The 19,336-nt window shown below is 40.0% G+C and overlaps 1 protein-coding gene across 2 annotated transcripts in view; it reads left to right on the top strand.

The window, feature by feature from the left end:
• The window catches only part of SYTL1 (synaptotagmin like 1), a 1,083,808-nt gene that overhangs the window by 843,612 nt on the left and 220,860 nt on the right, over positions 1-19,336 (top strand). For both annotated transcript variants that reach the window (XM_044084360.1, XM_044084368.1), the window contains one exon: positions 7,398-7,500. In XM_044084360.1, the coding sequence (XP_043940295.1) occupies positions 7,398-7,500 (103 nt within the window). The remainder of the gene's footprint in view (positions 1-7,397; positions 7,501-19,336) is intronic.

The raw sequence follows: 19,336 nt of genomic DNA, 5'->3' as shown, positions 1-19,336 counted from the left end.
GAGGGATCCTTAGTAAAAGCTTTGTGGTCTGAGGGACAACAAATGGCCACAGTTGAGTCACCCATTTGCAGCTGAGGCAAATTCCTAGCCTGCTGTGGTGACAGACTGTTTGCTTAGCTTTTTATTTTTGTGGGTAGATGAAGAACCAACCATGGGACCTGTAGTCTGTTCCATTGCCAAGTTGAAATAAATGCCTGTTTCCCAGGGAAGACAAGCAGCAATTGCAGGTAAACACTACCAGTCCACAAAAGTTACTTTTTTGACAGAAAAAAACAAGGTAAAAAGCACTTTAAAACACTGTGCCAGCCCAAGAAAAGAAAAATAAATGCATTTTATCTACGGGAATAATGTTTTTGGTTACTTTACTTTTTAACTGACAGAAAGAAATGAGTGTCCAGTTTAAAAGTAGATTACAGTCTCAAGACAAATCCATCAGAATACAACACTTGGAGCTTTAAATAACTTTCCTGAGGAGGAAAGTAATAAAACATCAACTTCTTCTTTCGGCTTTTCCCGTTTAGGGGTCGCCACAGCGGATCACCTGTCCACTCATGATTGGCAATGGAGTTTTACGGTGTCGAGTTGCAAGCCCGGCACCCAACCTTCCACAGAAGGCACACACACACACACACACACACACACACACACACACACACACACACACACACCTAGGGCCAGTTTGGAGTGTCCAATCCACCTACGGGCATGTCTTTGGGATGTGGGAGGAAACCGGAGCACCCAGAGGAAACCCACGTGACTACAGGGAGGACATGCAGACTCTGCACAGAAGGCACCCCAGCCGAGGATCGAACCGGAGAACCTCTTGCTGTGAGGCGGCAATGCTAACTGCTGCACCACCATGGCCACCCCCTAAAACATCAACAAAATTAAGAAAATGTTTTTATTCCCCCAAAGGGCACTTATCTGCCCAGCAAAGGATAGCACACACTGACCATTGATCCTCAAAGGTCTCAGAGGAGCATACTCTTCTGCAGGAGTAAAGCTCTGAAGGGCTTCATACCCACATATGTCTTTTAGTGACAGTTTGGGTGTGTGGGAGATGGTCTGAAGCTTTGGAAACTGACTGGCTGTTATATCCTTCGCAGAATATAACTCATATAGCTAAGGTTACTGCAGCAGTGATCCATATGACGAACATCTGTGACATTCTGTTTTGCATTTTATGAAAACTAATGGACATTAACATAACATTATTTTGTGATAATAAGTACTAACCTGAGATACTGATTGGAACTCTTACAGTTGAGGGTGAGTTCTGACTGGAGGTGTGGCATTTTGCATTGCACTTTAATACAATAAATAATTAAAATATACTAATAAATGCACATACAAGTACACACACACACACACACACACACACACACACACACACACACACACACACACACACACTGTTAGCAACATAATGCTACTGGAGAGCGACTGTAATTCAGAGTCATTTCACAATGTACTGTTGAATTAAAAAAAAGATAGGACTCACACATTTAATACACAGCACTGTTATATATTGATAAGCCATGTTCTGAGATGGCTAACTGGAACTGGCCTCAAATGAAGCTTTGACATTTTGCATGACACTTTATAAGCAATGGAGAAGTAACATGTACTATTTAATTCAAAAAAATGCTGAGCACATTCTTTTATCGATAAAATAAATAAATAATAACCCTGAGACTGCCCATGCTCTGGAACAGACTTCCCATACATATCAAGCAGAGCATCTCACTGGCCTTCTTTAAGAGAAATCTTGATGAGTAGATGGGAAATAGAAAGTTCACCCTGGAGATCATTCCAATGGTTCTACTTGATAGAGGTACTAGGAAGTAACGTTGGGTGGCACGATGCCAGGGCACTTCTGTGGGCTAGGCTTGTAAAGGCTCCAGGGCCATTAGCCTAGCACGCACCTATGAACCTATGAATAATGTGCTGTTGGAGTGGAGCTGTGACATAAAGCAAGATCACTTGCATAATCTGTCATTTGACACTACTGTTAAAAAAATAAGGTGAACTATGCATTTTAACAGTTTAGCATTATGCTCTGACAAAGCCCTATTCTGACATGACTGATGACAGCACGGGGCGGGGTACTCTCAGCTGGAGCTGTGACAGTTTATGTTACACATTGCAGTGACAGACAGGTAAGACAGGCTGCAGATCCATGTCATTATGCTGTAACTTGTCAACTTTGTCTCCATCTGTCTTTTTATTGCCCTGTATCGGAGTGAGAGAGAGACAGAGAAAGTTTCCAGGTTGTGAGTGAGAGTAGCATGACAAGTGGAATCTACATCCTCGCTGATGCTCAAAAGATGAGGAATTTTGAAAAGATTAGAAAAAAATTAAGATTTTTATACTGTTGACAACATTTGCAACTCAGTACCTGGGCAGCAGCCCTCATCCACTCCACTTGCCTATGGCTCTCTGTTAGGCTGCAAAAATACCTCAGGAGTCATGAGCATGGATCAGACACCTCAATATTCAAACCTTTTGCTTAGTATTTCTTTTCATTTAGACACAAAATAGAAAAGAATCTACCATTTAGTTGGATTACACTGCTCACCGAGTTTTTGACTTCATGCCATCATTTTCCTTAAATCCAGTAAGCATTGCAAAGACGATCATTACCTAAAAGGTGTGCCCTGTTTTGGAGAGGCAGACTTAGGCTTGCAATCCTTTTCATATCTGTTCCCCTCTGACATAGCTGGCTTTAGGGATCAGTGAAGCCTGCAATCTTGGGGGCCCCTTGGTCGGGGGAGGGTGCCCAACCACAGCAAGTTATCTTAGTTTGATATTTTGTCACATGTTTGTCAAATGGAAAAATCTAGCACAGCAATCTCATGTCCTTAGTAAACCAGATGGATAGTAACTATATGAATAAAAATATTAAGGATTCCCATATAGGATTTTTGTATCCTCTCAAACTATCTTGTTAATTTATTGTGAGCTACTGTTTTTTCAGCTTTAAACAGTAAGCCTTGGGCACCATTTGTGTCTTCTGCGACAGAAAAAAGTAAGACTGATTCTTTTCTTACTCATGATTTTTGTTCAGGCCACTACAGGGTCAAAGGTTGTGAAAATGCTGCAATGCACCTCAGAGCATCTGCAACCCTATGGCTTAGTTAACTTTTTTGCCTACTCAATTGTTACTGTGCTGTCTTGGCCAGTAATGTGTACTGAAAGGGTGGAAGGAAAATTAAACTTGAATAGCAACACTGAATTTTCTTTCTTAATCACAGTTTTTATTCAAACCATCACTGAATGAAACAGGTTGTATGTAAAAAAATAAAATATTCTTGAGACCATAGAGTAGGCCATGACTTCTTGAAAAAGCTGGAGTGAAGCAAAATTTGAGAAAAGACAGAAAGAATTAATTTGCATGGTTTTGAGAGTACTGAAGGATGATACTTAGGCTGAAAGTGTCTGGAGGGCCCCCAAATTGACACTTGCTGGGGGCCTCCAAAATGCCAACACCGGCCCTGCCGTCATACACTTAATTAACCACTCTGTGAGCTCCAGCAATATTCTGAAAGTCTGGAAAATATCCGGTCATTTACACAAACCACTAGACAGAATGCATTTGCATGCAGAAACCTCTCTTATCCCCCTTTTGCAGTGTATTGAAAAGCTGTACCCAGTAATTCAATTTACATCAGGACGGTTGTTTCCTCTGCAAACACTAGCATTGTTTCCAGAAGGGAAACAGCATAACCACTTCCCTACTGTCTCTAAGAGTAAGATGAAGCACCATTTTTTGATGTTATCTACAAGGATCTCAGTAAGGCCTTTAATTCAGTTGCAGCACAGCAAAGACTCATGCTAAATTGAGTGTTAACAGGCCAAGGCAGCTACAGTAACAGGTTTTGTAAGTACCTTTACAGTAGATACTTCAGGGTGCAAATGTTTCTGACAGCACCCCACCAAAATCTGTGGTTATGCACCTTCCACAAGGGGCTGCCTTAGGTTCCACTACCTTCCAGTTCCACTACCTTCCACCCTGTTTATGAGAATCTCCTCATTTTATTTTCCCAACATGCTGATGCTACATTACATTAACAACATGGCATTTTGGTTTTCTGACCATTGACATGTTTTTAGTAAACAAACCCTAACTGAATGTTTTAAAAGCTTCTTGGATCATTTGATTAGAAAACTTTCAGTAACAACTTGAAAAAGCCAAAATTTACAGTTTTTGTAAAATCTAAATTCTGAAAAATTTGCTTTCACACTACCACATTGGACCATCGGTATTCTTAGTGGTTAATCTTTTTTTTTGGGGGGGGGGAGTTGCTGCTGCCTTCATACTCCCAGGTCTCTTCTATGGCTCATTCTCACTGGGGCTACCAGATTGGTGGCACTGTGGCATGTCCTTTGTTGTATGCATCCCATTCCTCTAAATGAGAGGCTGTCTATAGATGTATGGGCGATGATTCATTCCCCTTGTGACTGGTATGAGGAGTAGAAATGCCCCTGCTATCATATTGTGGCCAAGTTGGGTTTTCTTAGCCCCACCTCCTCACTGCGATGTGGGGTGATGTCACCCAGATGGGGGTGCAATGATATTGCGCTAGAAATGCCCTGTCTTAAGAGGTGATGTTTAATTCTTTTACCTTCCAACTGCTGCATCAACTGCCCCATGTCATAGTTCCTGTATCATGTTCAGGGATCATGAACAACAGTACCCTCTTACCCTGGAAGACGTAAACAGGTAACCTCCTTGTTGTTCCTCTTGTGTACACATGAGCCCCAATGAGTGCACAAGCTGATAGTCACTATCTGATCACCCTGTCTTAGTCTGTGATTATTGGTGGTAATCTGGAAACAGTCTGGCAGTTTAAACAGTAAAGGAGAACTGGGCCAATGCCTTTTCTTTGCAAAACATATTGGTACTTACAAACATGGGAGAATGCCCCCCCCCCCCCCCCCCCAACAAATATAGTGTCCTCTCTGGTAAGTTCAGACAACAAAGCTGTCTCATTTGTAATAATCAGTTCTGCAACTCTGGTTAACCCTGTAACATTTAGTTACTATTCTAAGGCAAACTTCCTATTACTAAGTGATAACCTTTCAAAATTTCAAGCCACCTCCAAACCCTGACAGCATGGCTAATTGTTCACTGAAACCCTGTTCAGTAATGTCAATAAATGCATAGAGACAGCCTACAAGAAATAAGCCAAGAACTAACTCAAAAAAACAAACCACTGTAGGGGAAATCCAAGCATAATCAGGCTGTACAACTAAAAAAGAAAAGTCATAGTGAAGATTAGGAAGTGCTATGCCCTGTATAATAAAAACACTCTCATCAATATAAATAAACTATAGGGAAAATTAAATCTTCTAAAGCCAAATTTGCAGTAAAGATAGCCTCCCAGGCAATGGACAACCACAAGGCTTTCTTTAGCTATATCTAAAATCTCAAAGGCAGCACACAGCAGTGTGCAGAACTGATTGGAAATAGAGCTACCTATACAGAGCCAGAAGATGTAGCAAATTTGCTGGCTAACAAATTCAACTTCAGTTTTAGGCCCTGTGTTCCAAAATGCCGTCCAGGAAATGTCATCAAACAACCTCCCCTGCTATCACTAGGGAGCAGGTCATAGATGCACTCTCCAAGACCAAAAACACTGCATTAATGGGCCCCAATAATATCTATGGATCCCAGGTTCTCTAGGGACCTATTATAAAGCATTAAACGTGCAGTATAAAGAGGCCACATTTCAGTAGATAGGAGCATAATCAATGCAACACTGGAAAGTGCAATATCAGCATTCCCTTCGTTGTCACTCATAAAGTGTAATAACCTGTGGATCAAATACACCAACATCTGCACATTAATGGGCATTCACCTGAAAAAGAGCTTCAGTACCTAACACTTAAAATGTCAGGATGGTGCCCTTTCATATTGTAGTCTGTATTCCACACACGCATTGTAATGCACAAACTGTTAGTATATTTTACTGTCTTGCATTAGCCAGAATTCTAACATTTGAAATGTGCACATGTACCCTACTCTCCTCTGTCACCTCAATTTTCATGCTTGCCATATCACAATACTCACTTCAGTGCAAGGCAGAGGCCTTTTCATCACTGACCATAGCACACAGAATGTGTTGTGAGAAATGATTACACCTGTACCCAGGTATGGATTATTTTTGTCCAAGCTATTGAGGAATTTAGCTAGAAACACAAAGCTGCATGGTATAGGGGGACACAAATCACTAGTTTCACAGAGAGGGTGCTGGTGGACTTGGCTTAGACACTCAGCTGAGGACCTAACCCTACAGCTGTGCCAGCGGGGAGTCTTACTGGGGACCTGGAGGAAATCAGTTAGAGACACCCAGACCCTGGGCTGAGTGTGTGCCATGTGTGTTCCTAAGGGAAATTGTGCTTGATGCCTAGGGGTCTGCATCTGGAAATACTGAGTGTATCCATTTGTATTCCAAGTGAACATCCTTCTCCAATGTCAGTGGTGAGGATTCAGACTCCTTGATTACTGGCCCAGAGTGGGGATATCACAGGCAGAGGCAAAAAAATATATATGTATTTATGTCAGAAGGCCACCTTAAGTAATGTTGACATTTAAATGATTACTACCAGATGTTCAAACCTGCAAACCTCTGATGGACCAGAACATAGACATCACAAAATATCGAAAAAAAAAAAATTTCTGGGGCGAGCCCCCATACACCCTCACAACCCTTGTTAATTATACATAAAGTCTAAAATTGTACTACAGCTGAGAAAAGGGTAAAACCCACAATCTTGGACAACCATTTATAGTCACTTTTCATTGTTTTCTGATATCAGTGTTCCAGGTCGTCATGATTTTGCTGCTTCATTCGTCCAATCTGAATCATTTAAACATCGATATTATGGCAGGTAGACCTTCTGACATAGATCCATAAGTAGTGACGCTAAAAGCTGTCGTGACTTTGAGGAAAGGCAGAATTTATCTCACATAAACACTCCAACTGAACTTGATTTTAACCAATAGGCCAAGTTGCTTTCCCATGACACAAAGGACTCTCACTTGCCTCTTACAGTATTGAGATACTTGGTTTATGTGGTGACTAGCAAATATGTGTATACTGGATCATGTTTTGTTTGCTTTTTCTTTCCTTTAATCTGATGTATACAGGGCTTATTTCTGGGGGGTGGGATTCACTACTGCTATTGAGGCTAAAAAAGCAACTTGATGCTAAAATGGGCTTAAGCAGGCTTGTCCATCTACTTGCTAAACCAAAAGATAAAGAGAGACAGATGTAAATAAACTGAAGCTAATCTTACTGTCCTAAATGCTGTTATTTTCTATCTCTGCTAGTGTATGGATCTGCATTGTATGTGTCTGAAATACCTTTTCTTTCCTCTCTCCAAACTGACAGGTATGTGAAGAGTTACCTTTTGCCAGACAAATCATCAAAGAGTAAGAGGAAGACATCAGTTAAAAAGAAAACCCTCTCCCCTCTCTTCAATGAAACTCTCAAAGTAAGTGATGTTAAATCTAATTAAGGATATTGGATTTCATTTAGCATTGCAGATGCCTTGATGAGTACCCAGCATACTGAGGTTTTATATTATTTTTTATTTATTCTTTGTTGACCAGCTTTGTCCCAATAGGCTAGTGGTCATTTTCAGGGGAAAATTGAGATGGCATTTATACTACTAGGGGAAATTTGTCTAGGACAATGGGAACCTCTCCTACTTTTTTCAGTAGGTGCCATTGTTCATAGGTTCATAGGTAGGTACTAGGCTATTGGCCCTAGGGCCTATATAAGCCTAGCCAAAAAATGTACCCTGGCTTTCGCCACCCAAGAAAATTATTTTCCTGTGCCCCTGTCGAGCAGAGCCACAGAAGTGATCCCTGGGGTGAATTTCCCATTTCCCATCCAATCATCAAGACTTTTTCTTGAAGAGTGCTAATGAGGAGCTCTGTTTGACATAGATAGGTAGTCTGTTCCAGAGTATGGGAAGTCTCTGGGACAGGAATCTATCCCTCCAGCATGTTTTGTTTATTGTGGTGACAAGGTTTAGGTCCCTAGAGCGTGTAGCTCGGAGAGATTGGGATTTCTTTAAGTGGAGCATGTCCAACAGCTCTGGGTTTGACATAGCTTTGTATGTTAGGCAGAGATCGCCCCTGAGTAGGTGATATGCGATGGAGTAAAGCTGTAGTTTTTTGAGACTGTCTGCGTATGGCATCTGTTTGAGGCCAGTAATCCTATTTGTGAGGTATTTCTGTGGTCTTTCCAGTTGTTGTAGATGTCTTGTGAGGTACATACCAAAAGGGGCATTGTACTCTATAATGGGGCTAATGAATGATGAGTAGAGGGGAACAATGACCTCTTTTTTTCTGTATGAGAATCCTTTTGTGATGAGATGAGCCACGTAGAAGGATTTCCTGACCACTGTGGCGATATGATTATCAAAGGAGAGACTACTATCCACCTGTGTCCCAAGGTCTCTTATCACATTTTTGGCATTAAGTAGACTACCAGCTATGTGGTAGTTCATGGGTACAGAGTTTTTACCAAAGGGGATGACAATACACTTTTTGGCATTGAGCTTCAGGCCATGGCTTTGACACCAGGTATCTATCTCAGTGAGGCCCTTTTGTAGTTTGTCCACATCGTTAGGAGTTTCGATTATGGCTCCTAGTTTGCAGTCATCTGCAAACTTTGTTAGCCAAAGACCTTCTGTGTTAGCCTGCACTTCAGAGAAGTAGATACCAAACAGGAGAGGACCCAGGACTGAACCATGTGGTACTCCACTTGTCACTGGTCTGAAGTCGAATTTGGAATCTGCTACTTTCACAATGTGGGTTCTGTCCATGAGCCAGTTGGCAACCCATCTTGTGACATAGGGATTTATACCTAGTCTAGTGAGCTTATCTATAATTCCAGAGTGGGGGATGGTGTTGAAAGCCTTGGCGAGATCTAGATAAGCTGTGTGAACCATTTTAACCTCATCTATGGCTTTGGTGACTGCTTCAAAGAAGTCAATCAGGTTTAGGAGACATGATCTGCCTTTTACAAATCCAAACTGGGTAGGGTCCAGAGTTTGGAGATTACCAGTGTCTTTGTTTATGAGTTCCATGATGATACATTCCATGGCCTTGCAGACCAGGCTCATCAGGCTAATGGGGCTGTAGTTCCCGGGGTCCGTCGTGGCTCCACCTTTGTGGAGTGGGCTAACTGTCATGGTGCACCATTCAGTGGGTACAAAGCCTGAGGTGAGGCTATGATTGAACATGGTACTTAGGTAGGGTGCCAGTTCATTCTGTAGTTCATGTAGAACACAGCCTGGGATATTAACAGGTCCCATGGATGCTGTGTTCTTGGCTTTGGAGAGTGTGTTTTTTACCTGTGCAACCGTGATTATAGGAACTTTGCATTCTTCCAGTATAGAGATGGGCCCTCTAGGGGGTGAGAGGGGGGTAAAGTTAGCACTGAACCTATCTGCTAGGATGTTGGCAATATCAGTTGGTTCTGTATATTTAGTGCCATTGTGCTGTAACTCAGAGAAGATCTGAGTGTTCCCACTGAGATTCTTGACATAGCTATAGAATGCTTTGTGGTTGTCTTTAGAGTCAGTGGAAATTTTGTTTTCGTAACTAGCTTTGGAGGATTTTATGAGGGATCTCAGCTTCTTACTGAGGTTGACCAGGGAGTTCCTCCAGTCATGGGATTTTACTCTTTTTTGCAACAGTTTCTTTCTTCTGTTGTAGAGTTTGTTTATGGCAGAGGACCACCAGATTGGCTTCCTTTTTTTGGAGGATAACATCTTGGTTCTATTAGGGATAGCATGATCCATGCATTCGTGTAAGTGCTTATAAAGTGCATTTGTGTAGGATTCAGCAGTCATACCTCTATTGTCCATCTGCATGGGTGTTGTGAAGTTATCCACTTCTGTCTTAAGAGGTGTGAAGTTGGCTTTGGAGAAGTTTTTTACGATGGTTTCCCTAATTGGCGGTGGGGGTGGGATGTGGATGTCTAGGCTGATTAGCTTGTGGTCGGATCTGACCAATGAGAAATTGACCTCTGGTGTGGAACACCGGTTTCCCATGTTGGTAATGACCAGGTCTAGGATATTGCTGCCCCTGGTGGGGGTGTGAATAAGTTGATCTAAGGCATTGGAATTTATGAATTCTAGAAAACGTAGAGCAAAAGAGTTGGTACATGAGTAGTTTTCCCAGTTAATGGTGGGATAGTTGAAACTGCCCATTATTAGAGTGTTGGGTTGTACCCTAATACTTTCTAGTGTATCAAGAAATGAGGAGTGGGAATCCTGGGGCATGGTGGGGGGGTCTGTAGCAAGCTACAATTTGGATTGCGGTCTTGCCCAGAGTTAGTTGCACTTGGATAATCTCGGATGCATTATGCTGTGCAACTATCCTGGAGGTGTGGATATCCTTAATGAATATGGACACGCCTCCGCCTTTAGTGCTTTGTTCTGGGTTAGGTGGCCGAAAGGTGTGGTATGAATTGTAGCCTGGTAATGCAGGGGTGCTCTCTGGAGCTTTGAACCAGGTCTCTGTCACTGCACAGATGTCAATGTTCTCCATTTTAAGGAGTGCCTCGAGTGAGTGCATTTTGAGGTTTAGACTTCTAGCAATGAGTATCATTACCCTCAGATTTTGCTTGCTTGTACCTGTTATGGTGGTGACTTTGTCATTTGAACTTTGCCTAAAAAAGGCACTATAGGGGTGGCAAGAGCCTTAGCCAGTATCCGGAATCCTAAGGGCGACAGGTGCAGGCCATCTCTGGCAAAGCATCATGGTCTGTCGATCATGTCGTCCCAGGCAGACAAATACTGAATCCCCTTAGAATGACACCAGAAGCTTAGCCAATTGTTGAAGTCAATCATTTTGTCCTTGTACTGTGGTATCATTCTGGGTGATGGCAGAATGCTACTCAGGGTTAGGGTCATACCTGCCTTGGATACAAGATCGGAGAGCTCCTCCATGTCTCTTTTCATGTAGTCCAGGGAGGTACGTCTCAGGTCATTCACACCAACATGGACAATGACAGTGTCATATTTGTACTTATTGTGGAGTGACCTGAGTGCATGCGTTATGTGGCGGATCCTGGCACCTGACAGGCAGCTGACAGTAACTTTCTCCTTGTTTAGTCTAGTGAGTGGAACATCAGTGTGCCTAACTATAGAGTCACCTATGACTAGAGTGTTGGGTACGTTGTTATGCCTTATGGGCTGTGGTTGAGTGGCACACTGAGTTTGTGGGCTATGTGTCATTTGGGTTGTGTTGGGGGGTGGAGTTTGCTTGCGTTTATGCTTTGGATGTCCCTGATGCTTGGGCAGGTTTTTATTGAGAGCCTCTGTGAATGTAGGTGTGTGTTTTGTGTTTATATGTGTGTGTTTTGGTGGTGTAGGTTTTGAGGGACTATGTGATGAGTGTGGTGTGGTGTAAGTGTTTACCTTCTCCTCTTGACTGTCTAATCCAGTCTTGGGTGAAGAGAGCTTTGCTTCCAGTTTGGCTATATAAGTGCATCTCTCACAGGTTGTAGAGTTGGGTGGTAGGAGGAGGGGGTTGTCTGTGTACATGAGGCAATTGCTGCATTGCCTCAAGATGCCCAGATTCATCAGGTAGACAGGAGAAATCACTGGGAGCTGACCCTTAGACATGCCTGGATAGGTGCATATTTATTAAGTACTAAAAACTGCTCTCCTCTAGACAAGTGAGGAAAGTTGAGTGCTGTAGTAATTTGCAGCTTATGTAGTGCTTACAATGAGTTCTGAACAAGTGCTGTGTTCAAAGAAACAGATTTGAGTGCTGAAACTAAAAAACTGGCTAAGTATAAGAAACAAAACTAAGCTAGAAGGCTTCCCTCCAACACAAAAGGGCTTGCGGGCTCAGAAGCCTACAAACAGTCTAGACCACTTAAAAGGAAAGGCAGGAAACAAGCTTAAAATTTTTTTTGTTCTCTTTCCCAGATGCTCTCTTTGTACACAGTAGGAGTGCCTGAAATCAGAATATGATCTCACTGCACTCAGTTGAGTGAGCCAATGAGATGGGCCCATAAGGAGTATCCAAACACAAATTTACAAGAGGGGCGGGCAGTTTCAAAGCCACTAAGATTAACACCAAAACAAAAACAGGAAGGGTGGGTGGGAAAACTAACTGAAGAACAGAGTCAAAACTTCCAATTCAGTTAATATTCATGAACACAATTAAATCAATTTAAATACTGTATTATTTGAAAAAAGTGCAGATGAAAAAGGTACTTAAATTTCCTTATACGTCCAGTTGAATACAGCTAGATCTTAGCCAGCCAAAGCTGAGGTTTTTAAGCAGAAAATATTTCAAACTGTACCACTTAAATAGGCATTGGCAGGAAATCAAAGAATGTGGCTACCCCCACACCTGCAATTACTAACAAACAATAAAACTCAAGCAAGCACTAACTGAAGAACAGAGTCAAAACTTCCAATTCAGTTAATATTCATGCAACACAATTAAATCAATTTAAATACTGTATTATTTGAAAAAAGTGCAGATAAAAAGGTACTTAAATTCTCTTATACGTCCAGTTGAATACAGCTAGATCTTAGCCAGCCAAAGCTGAGGTTTTAAGCAGAAAATATTTCAAACTGTACCACTTAAATAGGCATTGACAGGAAATCAAAGAATGTGGCTACCCCACACCTGCAATTACTAACAGACAATAAAATTCAAGCAAGCACTAACTGAAGAACAGAGTCAAAACTTCCAATTCAGTTAATATTCATGCAACACAATTAAATCTATTTAAATACTGTTTTTGAAAAAAAGTGCAGATAAAAAAGGTACTTAAATTCTCTTATACGTCCAGTTGAATACAGCTAGATTTTAGCCGGCCAAAGCTGAGGTTTTTAAGCAGAAAATATTTCAAACTGTACCACTTAAATAGGCATTGACAGGAAATCAAAGAATGTGGCTACCCCCACACCTGCAATTACTAACAGACAATACAATTCAAGCAAGCACTAACTGAAGAACAGAGTCAAAACTTCTAATTCTGTTAATATTCATGCAACACAATTAAATCAATTTAAATACTGTATTTGAAAAAAGTGCAGATAAAAAAGGTACTTAAATTCTCTTATACGTCCAGTTGAATACAGCTAGATCTTAGCCGGCCAAAGCTGAGGTTTTTAAGCAGAAAAATTTCAAACTGTACCACTTAAATAGGCATTGACAGGAAATCAAAGAATGTGGCTACCCCCACACCTGCAATTACTAACAGACAATAAAAATTCAAGCAAGCACTAACTGAAGAACAGAGTCAAAACTTCCATTTCAGTTAATATTCATGCAACACAATTAAATCAATTTAAATACTGTATTATTTGAAAAAGTGCAGATAAAAAAGGTACTTAAATTCTCTTATGCAATTGAATTCTTGAATACAGGTAGATCTTAGCCGGCCAAAGCTGAGGTTTTTAAGCAGAAAATATTTCAAACTGTGTATCTTTTAGAGCCACCTGAGTTACCATCAACTTAAGCAGACGAGACCTCAGTTTAATGTCTATAAGGATGGGGTAATGAGGGTGCAACACAATACTAAACTGCAGTGTCAGCAATCCAGCTGCCTAGAGTGGAAATAGATCCCATAGCCTTCTGGTCTGGCAATACCAAAGGCTAGAGTACTTTTGAGCCACTGACACAGATTTCTTTGTCTGGTTCTTTCTACCAGTAATAATGAAGAAACATCTGTCACATGCTTTCTCAATGAGTGAAAGTGGATGTTGAAAAATTGCATTAGTGAAATAAGTTGTTCCTTTTCAAACTCATAGCTGCCTTTTCAGCTACCAGCAGTGATACATGTTTGTTTGCATGCTTGAACCCTTTATGTATGTCTTCAGTATTTTGTACAAAGTCATTCTCAGTGGTAGGGAATTCAGTGAAAATATTCACTTCAAGCTGGAAAATCCCCTAATGTTCTGGAAGTGGATGCTTTGGGAATACCCAGAAGAATATATATGTTTTAAATTTTTCTTTTTAATATTTTGATGAATTATGGACCATCCCTCAAAGCTGAAACATGCTTTTTGAAGTTCTACCTTTATTTGAAACATGTCTATTAATGCTTTCTGTGTTGATTTGTTATATCAATAACCGGCAATGTGTGTGGTATATTAAAAATTTACCCATGGCTTGTGTGGTTTAATCACAAGGGTGAAATCTAAGTGATTAAACAAAGGCAACTGTGGGTAAATATTCAATATGCCACACCACAGAGTTGATTATTGCTATTATACAATGACATTATTTAAGAAGAAAATTACTTACTTTTCTTAAATAATGTCTTTATATAATGACACCATGGTGCTCTTCCACTTTTTCCTTGGTACCCTGGGACATTGCTGATGCACTGCACATGTGTATGGGACTTGCATTCTCATGCTTTCACAGTACACCAACACTATGTGAGGGAAGCACTGGAGGAAGGAAGATACCCGTTGCTTTTTAAGGAAGAAGAAGAAACTGGGGGGCTTTTAACATATAGGAAAGATGAGACAGAGAAAATAAAAGGATAAAGAGATACATTTCTGTAATTTTTCATAATGTACCTGATTATCCTTTTATTTTTCTCTGTGCTGTCTCTCTCGTTTGTTTGGGTCTCCAATTTTGTGAGCTTATTTAAAAAAAATGAAATAAAAGTAATTTTTTATTGCATATGTTAATGGAAAAAAGTCCAGATGACTGGACCTTTTTCCATTGGTATATGCTCGGATTTACAATAAGCACGTTAGTTGGGCTGACCAATCAGAGTGTTACTTTTTGAATACTAATGGACAGTCGTATAATTAACAGTAATCCACAACTGGGTGTGGGTATCATAGGATTTACCTACAGTTGGTATGTTGTGATCACATGGATGATACCTACACATTGGAGTAAATTAACATGCTTACCTTTTTTTTAATGTTGTTGTATAACACCGAATCATAGTTGGTTCAACGATCATCCTGAGAGAGTACTATGAACCAGCTAAAAATATCTTCTTTTAAAATGTCATTCAATATGCAGTGGTCACTAATGCATGAGATAGAACAATAAGTTTTGCATGAATAAAAGCAAACTAGCAGTACTGTGCAGCAAGCTTCATTTACATATTGCGTGTGTGTGTGTGTGTGTGTGTGTGTGTGTGTGTGTGTGTGTGTGTGTGTGTATATATATATATATATATATATATATATATATATATATATATATATATATATATATATATATATATATATATATATATATATATATGCATATTATATATATTGACAGATAGATAGATGTGTGTACTGTTTGTGGCAGCAGTAATGTAAGAATTAATTGGCCAGAGTTTATCATTCGTGAAAGATCATATCTCAAACTGACCTAGATAATGCATTGCTTTTTTAACAGGAAACTAAATCTTACTTGCAATAGGAATACAAATTAAACTGGTTTAGAGATATGCATTATTTTATTTCAGACTTTTATCTTATGTTGATGATTACTTATTTGGCTTACCCAGAGGACTGACACATAGGGTTATAGGTCAGTACTAGGCTAGCAGCCCTTGATGGCCATTTTAAGCCTAGCCAATTTCCCTTTTTGTGCTCGAAATAACCTATCCCGTCCCTAAGGAGAATAGCAATGACCATACAGAATATTGTATTCGTAATGTATTAGAAAGTATTAGAAAGTATTCTAAGATCTAAGCCAAAATGGGAATGGAGAAACAAGATTCTGCCAGTAGGGATGACTGTATTTAAGGGTACAGAGAACAGGCAAGAGGGAGCCAGAATTTACTGGAGAAAACTGGCAAAGGAACCAAGGTATTGGGAGTGAATAATTAGAGAGAGAGAGAAAGGTAAAATAATGGGAAGAGGCCAAGACTATATTTGGACTGCAAGTTAAAGATTGATAGGAAGTCAAGGGTTGATATCACAGTATAGGCAAAGAGAAAGGAATATGGGATCTTAAGTGAAAGACCAGCACTGGTAGAGTTTTTAATGGAACATAGAAGAGAAGCTACTGCTAAAAATGGATAAATAATAGGGCATGTAAAATATTGCATGGTAACTATAGGAATCAATCAGAGGAGGTTAGAAAGGACTGGGAAGCAAACTAGATAAGCAAGTCACAAAGAAACAATGGGAGGATATATGTATGGCTCCCAAATGTATAACAAAATCTAGAAGATTTAGGATTTTTGCTTGGAAGTGTTTGCACAGGTATTTTTATACCCCAAAGCAGACTCCAAAGAATTTTTCCTCAGGTAGATTGCAAAGTTTGCAAGTCTGATTAGGAAAAAAGAGGTAATTGGGAACATATTTTTTGGGAGTGTAATGAGTTGGCAGACTTTAAAAATTCACTGCAGACTACACTGTCAGAAATTCTGGGTGAGCAAATTTTTGAGCCGAGACAAGAATTGGAGTTGCCTAGACCTAATAAAGCATTGTTGAGTTTAATTCTGGTGTCTGCCAATAAAAGTAATTACTAGATAATGGGAAAAAAGTCTAAACCAACCATACTAGAAGTAGTGAATATAACAAAAGAGATAAAATAACTGGAAGTGAGATATCTAGAAAAGGATAGGAGCTAGTTACTTAGAAAAACTGGAACTGTGGGAGCAGTACAGCAGAACAATGTTTTGGAGGAGGAATGAGGTTTAAGGGAAGGTAGGAGATGAATGAGTGAATGAGCTATGTAATGTTTGACAATAACTGTACAGAAGATTATATGTGATGTCTGTTGTTTGCAACTGAAAATATGTCAATATGGTTTGTTTTCATTTATATAAATGTATGCTTGCCAGTGTCATAAGTGGTAATTCAATAAAGATGTTTCTTGTTTAAAAAAAAAGAAATAACCTATCCCATTTGGTTACGGCTTGGTCTTACCCATCCCATGGACAGTCATTACTTATTACCCCTAATGAGAATAAATGGGATCATACCATAAATAATTTGAGGGGAGCCATGCATAAGCTAAAGTATTTGGGAGTTGCCTCTGTCCATTAGGAGGGCAGAGGGCAGTCCTGGGGTAAATTTTCTGTTTCCCATTCAAAGATCCATTTGCCTAATTATTAATTTTGTCTGTTTTTTTGTAAAGTTTTGCCCAGATATAAGCACATTGTATATATAACTCTATATGTATTCCCCAATGTGTTTTTGCAGCACTTTGATTAATATTGTATATATTTAATAATGTGGTACCTTTATTGTTTAATCACTATCCACTTATAATCATTGTTCTTGTATTTATTTGATTATTGTTCATATGAAACTGTATGTTTGTAATATTTGGTCTCAGCCTTATGTCCAGAAATGTGGCTGAAGAGGGTCCTATACAAGAACAATCACCAATTAACAAACAATAAATCATCATCAACCCCATTTTCTGCATGGGGTTATGGTGCTGCTTCAACTTTTGCTGCCTCTGTTGATTAAATGTCACCTTCTACCTTCATCAGCAGTCATGTCTGACTCTCACAGGTCTTCTCTGATGCAATCCATCCCTCTCTTTGCTGGTCATCCTTGCTTTCTCTTGCATACTTCCTGTTTCTCCCAAATCATCTTCTGCCTTCCTGCACGTGCCCAAACTACCATAATCTTTTCTCTTTGAGCATTGCTGCAATCGGCGTTACTTTAGCTTCTGCGCTGATGTCATCAGTTCTTTGTCTGTCCCAGAGTAGGTGCCCTACCACCCTTCTCTGGCTCTTCTTGTCTAACACTTTAAGCTTCCTCAACTGCTATTTTCACTGATCAGTTTTCTGTACCACACAGCAGTACTAGTTGGACCACTGTTTAGTACAATTTACTTTTCAGCTTGCTTCTCCAGCATTATTCTGCCATGTACTACCCCTAACACTTTGTTGCAGTTGTCTGCACACCTCTTATTCAAGCTTTGACCTTCTTATTCAAACATCCCTTCTCCTCAGTCACCCCTGTCTGATACTTGAAGTTTTGAATCTTTTTCATTTTTCTCCATTCTGTTTGAATTTTCAGCTTCTTGTGATTTTCTCCATTTGCTGCCATGACATCCTGTCCTGTCCATACTGAGTTTTATTCCATTTGCCTTCAGTTTTGCATTTCATTCCCTTAAAATTTAATGAAACTTCTGTCCAGTTTGCTTGTAACATCACATCATCTGCATACAATAGCTTTGTTGATCTGTCCCATACATTCTGTTTATTAATGTAGATCAAGTAAATGAATAACAGCATAGCATTACAGTTTAATATGCTATCACCACCAATTAACCTAGTAAGAATGACATAACAGTAGTTGGTCTAAATCTAAACGCAATACTTCATATTTTTAATGCTTATTTAAAGCTAAGGGTCTAGTTTGACATTTTTGTTGAGAAATACTGAAAATAACAAATGTATTTTAACAGAGGATAATCTTTTATTTAGCGGTTCTATCATTAGTTGTAGACTAATCCTTATATTTCTGAGGGCAGGATTCATAGTCTGTAGAATTGCAGCACAAATTACCCCACTTAGATAAGCTGATCTGCACTACCCCATTTGTATTCATCAATATCTCTTAAAAGGTAACATTTTGCTGCCCAAGAATCTGAGTGATTATGAATTACTCCACTAAAAATTGTGCCAACAGCATACTCTACCAGCACTGCAGTCAGCTGTCAAGGTTTTGTTTGAATAGGGTCATGGATAAACTCTGTTTACATGGATAGGACGCCTATTCCATAGTGTGGGGATTCTTTGGGACACATGCCTGTCTTTCCAGCATGTTCTGTTTAAGAGAAACACATACAAGCACTGCTTTCATTACCCAGAGCATGCAATCGCGCGCACGCGCACACACACACACACACGCGCACACACACACACACACACACACACACACACACACACACACACACACACACTGGCACTTGAAATAGCCATTCATGCATAGACAAACCTACTTAGACATTGTCCCAGTGGTAACACAAACATGCACATAGTCAGTGGCTTAACTACGAGAGGCGAAGTGAGGCAATTGCCTCAGGGCACCAAGCGGCAGGGGGCACTTTGGGCTGTGCTGGTAAACTCAGAACTGACAGCATTGCATACTAAATACTGAGAAAATACGTGCATCCTTGAGAATAATGCAAGCCATATGCAATGGAGTCTAGGAAAGGAGAAGTTTTGTTAATGTCACAATTATTGTCTATTTATTTATTTTTGTTTCTTTTCAGATACAGTTCTAGAAAGACTGTGTCATTTTTTTTTTGTAAATGAGAGAGGCCAGGAATGTGCTTTCAGAAATGTGATAATTGGCATTTTAAATTTTGCATGATGCTCTCGCGGGACTTTTTCAGTGCGCGGGCTTC

This window comes from Protopterus annectens, chromosome 1.part1 (assembly GCF_019279795.1).
Source record: "Protopterus annectens isolate FY-2018-M chromosome 1.part1, PAN1.0, whole genome shotgun sequence".
Classification (NCBI taxonomy): Eukaryota; Metazoa; Chordata; order Ceratodontiformes; family Protopteridae; genus Protopterus; species Protopterus annectens.
Note: the sequence above shows the minus strand (reverse complement) of the source record. Positions and strands in the feature narration are given on the sequence as shown.